General features: G+C 46.3%; 1 protein-coding gene across 1 annotated transcript; it reads left to right on the forward strand.

The window, feature by feature from the left end:
• The first annotated feature begins 836 nt into the window (after nucleotides 1-836).
• LOC133888913 (auxin-responsive protein SAUR32-like) lies at nucleotides 837-1,551 on the forward strand. Its single transcript, XM_062329308.1, has one exon. The coding sequence runs from the start codon at nucleotides 990-992 to the stop codon at nucleotides 1,326-1,328; it is 339 nt and encodes a 112-aa protein (XP_062185292.1). The 5' UTR covers nucleotides 837-989; the 3' UTR covers nucleotides 1,329-1,551.
• Nucleotides 1,552-10,075: the final 8,524 nt, after the last annotated feature.

A 10,075-nucleotide genomic window follows, 5' to 3' on the forward strand; every position in this document is an offset into this window, starting at 1 on the left:
TAATTAATTCCCTTAAGATCCCAACAATAGCTTGATGGCGCTCACAGAAGCAGCCGAGGGAGAAAGTTGTTATTTGTTTGGCAAAAGAAGTGTTAATTTTGTTAAGGATGGATGAATAAATTGGAACATAGGTGCTTATGCGCTTGATAAGAGTTGAAAGAGTATTTTCTACAATGAGAAATGATAAGTTGAGAAATAATATAAATAATAAGTTATTGAATAATTGTTTATCATATTTATTGAGTGAGATATTTTCTTCAAGGTGAGTGAGAATGACATAATTGAGAGTTTTATGATCATAGAAAAGTGTAAAATGAAGAATCTAGAGTAGTATTATAATCTCCTATTCATGTAAGACCTTACTATTTATACTGTATTTTTTTGCAAATTTTAAATTTATTTGTTGACTTTACAATATTATAAGATATTTTTAACATGTTTATATTGTATTTTTGGTATTTTATACTCGTATATTAAATTTAGGGTCTTATAAAAATTTGGAGTATCTAACCAACACAGAAATCCTAGTTCCGTGACTGGAACACGGCCGGGTTGGTTTACTCTTCTTTAGGATAACACCACATGCATAGTCGCGTAGTATGTACCTGCACAGAAACCAACCGGGTTAATCGTATAAAAGCCCCTTCTGTGACAAAAAATAAATAAAAAATCAGCCGGGCTGGACCGGCCGACCTGGATCCGGTCAGAGGCCTGCTAATTTTTCAACGAAACGAAACACGGGTCAAGAATTGGACGACACGAGCCGGATGTCCCAATCATGTGACCGCACGCCCCTATATATATACTACACACACGCTGCGTGCAATCACACGGACTGCTACTGCTAGCAAGTTGATTGCCATTCTCTGGCACAACTACACCGGCACGATCCGCCGTGCTCGACGATCCAAAGCTCCCACGATCCGCCGTGCTCGAAGGTCCAGTAGTTGTGCTCCTCTCTCTCTACGTGTACGTGAGTCGTCGCCATCATGAACTGGAAGAGGAAGAGCTCCGGCGGCTGCCGCCAAGAGATGCGCGAGCGGCTAATCCCGGCGAGCGGCGATGGGAAGGGTGCGTCGTCGTCGTCGTCGGGCGTGCCGCGAGGGTGCGTGGCGGTGCTGGTCGGCGGGGGCGACGAGCCGGAGCGGGTGGTGGTGGACGTGCGGGCGCTGGGGCAGCCGTGCGTGCGGGCGCTGCTGGAGATGGCCGAGCGGGAGTTCGGGTACGACCAGAAGGGCGTGCTGCGCATCCCCTGCGCCGCCGAGGAGTTCCGCCGCGCCGTCGCCGCCGACAGCACCGCGCACGGAGGCCACCGGTGCAGACGATAGAGATGATGCGGCGCTGCCACGCGCGTTCGCGCCTGGTGAGTCGTGTACATGTGTACAAGAGCCTCGTGTCGTGTGTGTAGTGATCAACACTCCCTTGCATAGAGACATAGGGTAGATAGAGCAGGATATATACAAGCGTGCGTGCTTCTAATTTTAGGTGATGAGTTTGCAAGTGTTCAAATTGTGGATAATTTACACCTTGCCAATCAAAAGTTGATTGATCCACTCTCTTTCGTTCGTGTACATGGTCGCCTTGTTTGAAACGCTTCAACTTACGTTCGGACCGCTTCGTGAATTAATTGGGTTTCGTTGCCCATCTACGAGTTCATATTGGCTCATTCAAGAAGAGGGTCAGCTTTAGTGATGAAAATAAACTTGCTTTGTCGGCACACGTACTCTCTCGCTGCCGTGCGTTCCCCGCCCCTGACGCCGGGCTAAGCCATTCTCAGGCTATAGTTTCTCCGCACGGAACTATACAGAAATATAACTTCCTAGTCTTTTTTTACAGACACTCCTATCTTAACCGTCAATCCCTCGTATTTATAATCATTCATCTATTAATTCTCTTATATATCTTTTAATTTTTTTACTTATTATTTTATTATAAATCTTAACATAAATAAACAGCTATTATAAATTATATGTCTTTCCCTTCCCTAAACTGCACCGGTGGTGCATGCATGTGCCACAACCTCGCAACACGTCAAATTTTACCGGGCGATGCGGGCGGGCCGGGCACAGACACGTTGATTCAATTGAATCCTACCGAGGCAGCCAGCTGTGCATGCACACCCCGACGTCAACGTGCAAGTGCAGGCCGGCCAAGACCCTGCGTGCCGTGGCCTTCACGGGCGACTGCCTCATCAACCCATCGCGTCGCGCGGGGTGGCGTACGTCGCCTCACGCGCGTGCGCACCCTGGCGACTATCTCTCTTCTCCCCGCCTTGCACCAGCGTGCGGCCGTCCGCCGGGTCATGGCTAATTAGCGCACGTCCGCCAGCAGCCAAGTCACGCCCCCTTCCAGCAGCTATCGGATAAGTTGTTGGAACCGCCTTCCTCTTCGGCACTGGTGAGAGCGAGGGCGACAGAGCTCCACCTTCTTCCTCCGGTGAGTCCCTGCCACTTGTCCCTCTTTTTTTCTCGTCTCTGATGATTCTATCTTAACGTACTCGTTCCTACCCTATCCTACTTCATTGTCTCTAACGACTATCCATCGTACTAACCTAATGTTACTAAACTATTGCTTTAACACCCTATTATCAACCCGGCCCACAGCGAGTCCTCCACCACCTCCACCCGCCACCACCATCTATCCGGCCGTCTCCCCCGAACCTCCCTCTAACCCTGCCGGGCCGAGCAGAGGAGCTCACCCCGACCCCGAACCATAACTCTAGTTCTAATCTTGCTGGCGGCAAGCTCTGTCTTCACCATCTCCGGTCGGACACCTGGTGGCCGCGCGTGGTGGTCAAAGCGCCGCGTGAATTCGTAAGCAGCGCGTCCGCCGACGCGTGTTTTAACCATGGGGCCGTGCGTCTGCGTCTGCGGTCAGGGGCCGAGATGGTTGATCGACAACGTAAGCGCCGTTCGCGCGGCGCGCTGGCTTCCTGATTCCTTCCAGGCGGTGACACTGCATCTAATGTATGATATATTAGTATGGACCTACAAATTAACCTGCACCGTGTGAGCGCTGAACTGATTAAACCCAGACCACTCGCAGGACGATCGGGACTGATCGGCATCCTCACGTACGCACGAGTGAGCTAGCTTATCCAAGTACAGTACTACCAGTCATTCATTAATCATTAGTCAATGCACGCATCGCTCTCCAGGGCCCTAACATATACACATGCATTGAACTAATCTATGGCATGCGACGGTGCAGATGCAATTGTTTCAACATTATATCACGACACTAAACAAGCATGCACACATGACACAAGTACCTACTAGCTAGGACCCCGAAGTCAGCAGGAGTACCTATTACTAGTCATTATAGTACTCCGTATTAGCCGGAAAACAGCCTCGAGCATTTGCCTGGCGAAACGTCAGAAGTACGTCCGGATAGGCGTGGTCTGTAGTTTAGTGCACGCATGATTCGAGGGAGACGAGGCATGGGAAGTCCCGTGGTGAGGCAACCATTAAAATCCAGACTTGTTATCAATGTATTATGAGAAATAAGTTATAATGTATCTTAATTTATTTGGAATAGTGATTGATATTAGTATTTATTTGATTTTATATCTTCGGTTTTGTACGGGCTTTGATATAATTTAGAATTTTATTTGAGCATATTAATTATGGATTAATTGTAATTGGAGTTGGAGATATGTGTTTGCTCGTCTCATGGTGTGTAGGTGATGAATGTAACTTGGCGGTCGACGGCAGGATAATCAGGGCTAAACAGAGTGCTTGGTGCCGGACGATTAAGAAAGTCGGACGGAGTCAAGGGTGATTCTAGCTGAACACGTGGAGGTCAAGCAAAGCATGAAAAATGGATGAAAACGGTGTGTTGATAACGTCAAGCGAAGGGAACACCGGTGCAGTGACAAGGCTGCCCGAGGGATCGGGAGTGTGGGAGACTTACCGGCGGTCAGTGTCGTATGACGGAGTACACGCGTCAATATCGAAGCGTTTGGTTAAGGTGTAAGTAAGGCGGCAAGTCACGCTTTGAGAAGCGTGCATTCGATTTTGCAGGACTGAAGGAGTACGTGGCACCATCGCGAATCTTATGTCGAGGCAAAGTTAAGTTGTGAAGGCGCCGCAGGCGTCCGATGAATAGAGAAGAAAATAGATTAAATATCCTCAGTGGTAGGTAGAAGTGTACTACAGGAAATAGATATTTTAGGAAAAAGTTAGAAAATTTAGGGGTCAAATTTTCTAAACCTATAAATAGAAGGACAGGACTATGAGAGAGTTTGAATCAACCACTTGACCCTCCTTGTGCCACCCATTTTAGAGCTTAAAGCTAGAGTTTTAGACGAGAGAAGTTTGAATATTTAGCCTATATAATAGGTAAGAGTTTTGAGAGATAAATCTTTGTGATCCGTATAAAATAGAGCTGATCTCTTTGAGTAACGAAGTTTATGTTTTTGTATATACTTGAATTTCCCTCGTTCTAGTTTTCCTCTATTGGTTTCCTCGTAAGTTTATGAGTTTTTCGGTTTTCAGTTTTAATTTTTGTTTTAGTTTTTGTTAAAATTTTAGTATATTGTGAGGTTATTTTTTTTTTATTGCTAGAGGCATAAAATTCACATACACACACTTATATAATGAGATCGTGAATTCACTTACCTGTAGACAATTAATTTAGAGAGTTTTGTTACTTGATGTTTATCTTTTCTTGTTTTCTTTACAAGTTGTGATCTTTCGAGTGTTAAGATATATATATTGATTTTGAATAGAACTATGATTCATATCATCTGTGGAGTCGTGTTATCTCGATTTTCTCTTGTTAAATTTTTCATCTATTTTTACTTACGTTTGAGTTTTAAGATGTGTTAGATAATTTAAATAAAAGAAAATCATCAATTTCAAAAAATATATTGAGACACATATTTACCCGTTCTTATATCAATCTCGTTCCTACGTATTATCATTGGCACGACCCGTTCCTAGTCCAACGAATGATTGGCACGATCGTTTACGAGATGATTGGGCTTGCTCCGTCGCGGTCGCACCCTCGAGCGTTGACGAACGCTGCTTCATCCTTCTCCCCGGGTTTTAATCGTTCACACTTTGATTCGGCATTTCGGCCGCACATATAAACTATAGTATTTTTCTTAGCTGATTTTCAACCCAATGCTCGCAAGTCAAAAGGGAATGAGATCATCGAAGAACATTAACATTTTTTTTAAAAAAGAATGCCTGACTTCACGGACTGACACGAGCTTACGTGCGGGCACGATGAGTGGTGATATAATACCTGACACGTCCCGTCAAAATGCTCGGATACAGCAAGATTTCATGAGGACAAATGTATTGGGACTCGACTGTAATGAATTCGAACACTCTGTTGCGAAGTGGCGCAAACCTGATCCGAAAGGATTGTTAAAGCTTGCAGATAAGATAGAGTTGTGTTTAAATGTAACTTGTATACTGAGTGATCCATTGATCACTGTTGTGGACAAACCATTACTTTTGACAAGGATCGCTTTCAGTGGGGAAGCTTTAGCTTCAGTCACGATAGTGTGACCAATTCAAAACAGAGCTATTTATTCAGGCTGCGAACATCACAGTGCTTGAAAATTCAGATGGTTTTATTTATACGTTTCCTTTCGACGATTGACGAAACCCGTCTTACACACCCTCTTGCAAGGCCAAGTGTTCCTGGCGTTGCGTAGGTTGGGGTGTATTAGAAAGGCAACACTCATCACTACTTCATTTTTTTTTTATCAAACATATAGGAAAACTACGTATCATTGTATTAAGAAGAATAATATATAGAGTACAACACACCTGAAAGAGAAACATATAGATAAGAAAAAGAAAAAAAGAAAAAGAAAAGAAGAGAGGAGAGAGGCTGCACACTCCCTCCTTACATCTTCATGGTCACAAACGCGTCACGATAAGAGAAACGAACAAAGAAGAAACAAAAACTCGATCACGGAGCACAAAGTCCTTTAGCCGCCAGACACCATAGGTTGGCCTCATCCTTAACGTTCTCGAAGACGCTTGCATTGCGGTGCCTCTAAATCCACCAAGTGACTAGAATCACGAGGAAGTTGAACCCGCGGCGACGTTCGTTGTCCAAGCTCTGCGCCAGTGCCACCATGTGGCTAGCTGGTCTTGACTATGCGACGTCAAGTGTTGTAAGCCAACCATCAACAAGATACTGCATCAAACCTCATGGGCGAACACACAGGAGACGATCAAATGATGGGTCGTTTCGTCTTCTTGGTTGCATAAGAGGCATTAGTTCGGGTGCGGGAGCCAGCACCATGTCAGGCGATTAGCCGTCCAGCATCAATTGAGCAGCAACGGCCAAACGAAGAACTTACACTGCAGTGCCAAGCTTTCCACAGTCGCTACCATGGTTCGAATTCAACACAGCCAATAAGGAACCTCAAGTATGCCGATTTGGTGGAGAACTGACCCGTCACTGAAGGAGTCCATACGTGAGTATTGACCACCCTATAGTGCAGCTCCAAATTTTGAAGTGCATCCTAAAGCTGAAGATAATCCACCAAGGCCAGCACAAATAGGGCGCCCTTGATATCCTTCACTCATTGAAGGTCCCATAGCCCTTGGCTGACCATCCTTCAATTAGCAACGCGCTTTGGGACCAACACGCAGAGCGTTATCGCGATGTCGGCCATGGACTTGCCATGAAGCCTACGATCGCTCCAAAACAGAGTGGACTCGCCATCTCCCACCAGAGAAATCACTGGGATTGCAAAGAGCACCTGATCATTGGAGGCGACCTGCAAATTGAGCCTGGCCCATGGCCTATCCAGCTCTGTCTTCTGCAACCAGATCCAGCGCATGCGCAAGGACCATCCGAACGTCTCTAGATCATGGATCTCGAGACCTCCTAAATGTCGTGGTTGACACACCCAACGCCAGGCGATAAGAAATGGCCACCCTGGACATCTTTCCTCCCTTTCCATAGAAATGCTCAGCGCAAATTGTCGATCCACTTCGGCAACTCTAGAGCAATAAGCTGATAGATGGGCTTGAGGGTCTAATGGAACTCCAACGCCATCATCCTGAACTCAAACAGGTCCAATCGTCGTGCTGTATCCGGGTGGATGCTCTCCACCCAGTAGTGAAAGTGCCTAGAGGGGGGGGGGGGTTGAATAGGCTTTTCTGAAAAATAAAACTAAAAACAGCGGATTAAAACTGCCGGATATTCCGATGAAGGCCGGATACTCCGGTATGGTCCGGAGTATCCGGTCTAGTCCGGAGTCTCCGGCCTAACAGGGATTTTCAGAATAAATGTGAACTAAAGATAACAGCTAGAGTCTAAGAATTACACTAGGTCTACTAGATATCACAAAGCTAGAATAACACTTAATACTAGCAAGATTGTCACTAAAGCAATTTAAATGACAAGTTACCAAATTCACACGATAAAGTAAATTGCGCAAATAAGAACACGTGAATTTATCCCGGAGTTCGGCCACCTCACAAAGAAGTGCCTACGTCTCCGTTGAGGAGCTCACAAAGAGCTAGGTCTTTTCCAACCCTATCCTCTTCTAGCGACCACCAAGATCAAGCTAAAAATTCTTACTCAATATGAAGATATTTACAAACTTCCCGAGGCACACCACAAGTTTTGGGTGCTCTTCGGGCGACTCCTTTCCTTCTAGAAACCCAAAGCTTCAAGAGAGATGATTGCAGTAGATGCTCGATGAAGAACTCAATGCTCAAGTGGCTTGAACCCTCTCCAAACACACACTCTCAAATTTGTGCAAACTTTGCTCTAAAGGTGATCGGAGGGGCTTTGAATGCTCTTAAAGTGCTCAAGAGGTCTCAAGTTTACCAGCCACAGCAAGCTCTAAATGCTATGGAGAGAGGGGGCATTTATAGCACTCTCTCACAGACTAGCCGTTACTGTTTTTGTCAGAGCTTACCGGAGTATCTGGTGTACACCGGAGTCTCCGGTCCTAAATCCAAAAACGGCGTCAGAACGGTTACCGAACGTGTCAAAACTAGCCGTTACAGTTCTGTTTAATTACCGGAGTCTCCGGTGAACACCGGAGTCTCCGGTCCTGACAGTCTTTCCAAAAAGATTAAGTCCGGAGACTAGCCGGACCCTCCGGCATCTCCAGGTACCGGAGTATCCGGTGAACACCGGAGACTCCGGTCTTTCTTTTCTTTTATCAAAAAGATTAAATGCTAACCGGTCTTTTTCCAAAAAGAATAAACCGTAACCGAGACTCTCTGCCGGAGGCTACCTCGGAGACTCCGGCCGAACACTGAGTACCGGAGTATCTGGTGAACACCGGAGACTCTGGACTCAGTGAAGATTTTCAGAAAGAATTTTGTGTCCGTGAGTGAATGTGTCTCTCAACTGGGTGGTTTTAAAGGATCTCTTGAGCATTGAGACACTAACCAAGCAATCAAATCCATCCTTCTAAAAATATGTCTCTCCTAGACTCAATTTCAAAAATAAAAGGAATGTAAACCCTATCTAGTACCCTTCGTTGATTCTTCATTTGTTTCGGCGGGCGTCAAACATCATTTATCTTCACAACTAATGCTTAAACCTGTTCAATACTCGAAAAGTATGTTAGTTCTTTAATCATTTTGTCATCAATAAGCCAAAACCCACTTAGGGGGCCTAGATGCACTTTCAAGTAGCACGGTCCTAGGAGCTACTCAACAGTCGCGAGCTCCCAAGCGTGGGATGGTATTCCGTCAATGGTGAGGTTGACGGGATGGAAGAGGGGTCAGGTAGCGTGCACCCGCCTAGTCCAAGGTTGGAGATGGAGGCGGAAGAACGACAAGGTGACAGATAGGCTCTCGCCAAGTATGCGCTCGGCCACAGTCGGGTCTGGCAAGAGGAGGTGATACTCCATTGCCAGGGTGCGGTGGATGGTCATGTCGGCAACCTCAAGGAAAAAAGGTATGCGACCACGGACAGAATGTCACGTGGGAGAACCTTAGCTCTGGTTCCGACAGTGACGGTGATCAGGATGGCACGCCACAGGTCATCCTCCGCCGGGGCGATGTGCTCGATCTTGTCCAGAATACAGAGCGCACAGGCAGGCTAGGAAGGATGTGGGCGCGACGTCGAGTCATCGCTGCCCGATGTGTCAAGCTGCCCATGTGGCGACTGGTTAGAGTCAGCCGACACAACATCAGACAACAGCATGGGAGCAGGGTGCCTGGCATTGGACTGCTGACAACGACGAGGTCACTTGTGTCGGTGGGTTCAGGGGGACCATCCGCCACCAGAGCCGCGGGTGGCGACACTGAAGATTGGCGCTGGCAACACTGTGGCTGGGTCAAACCTGTTGCGGCCACTGCCGCTGCACGAGTCCAGGGCCGCGAACACACATATGCCTTGTGTCTGTCACGTCCCAAATTCTTAATCACGCATTTAAACAAAACCATGATTCTTAAGCATTATGCTTAACTTTTGCATAATGGTAATCTGGAGCGCTAATGCACTTCATTAAAAATTATTTGGATAAGAGAGAGAAAATTAGGAGAGAAAATAATGAAAATTGCATTAGAAATACCCATTTTCTCTAACAGTGGGCCCCACATGTGGCCCCACCCCCCACCCACTCCCTCTCTCAAGTGGGCAGCACCCCACCTGCCCTCTCTCTCTCCTCCCTCACTCCCCACGTCCACCCAAGCTGCTGCAACAGCAGCTCTTCTCCCTCTCCCACTCAAGCACTCTCTCTTTTCTTTCAAAATCCAAGCTCAAGTGGAGGATTCAAGGTATGCATGTGGTATCATTGCATTCTCTAGCTCATGAGCTACTCATCCATCCAATCCATTTTCATTTTCGTGGAAGAATCGAGTACTTCTTGAAGTTCTTGGCGTTTTGAGCTTTTTGGAGCAAAAATGGGATTTTGGTCGAATTTGAGCTCTAGAGTCGTGTTGCTAGTTGATGAGTAAGTTCTACTATAGTTAGACTATCCCTAACATACCCCCTTTAGGCTTGAAAAAGATCACAACTTGAATCAACCAAAAATCCACTTGAGAACAACTTTTTTGGGCTGGCTCGGATACTCCAGACTCACCCGGATACTCCAGGTTTAGCAGAATTTGTCCGTTGAATTGTGTTGAAAATT

This window comes from Phragmites australis, chromosome 13 (assembly GCF_958298935.1).
Source record: "Phragmites australis chromosome 13, lpPhrAust1.1, whole genome shotgun sequence".
Taxonomy (NCBI): domain Eukaryota; kingdom Viridiplantae; phylum Streptophyta; class Magnoliopsida; order Poales; family Poaceae; genus Phragmites; species Phragmites australis.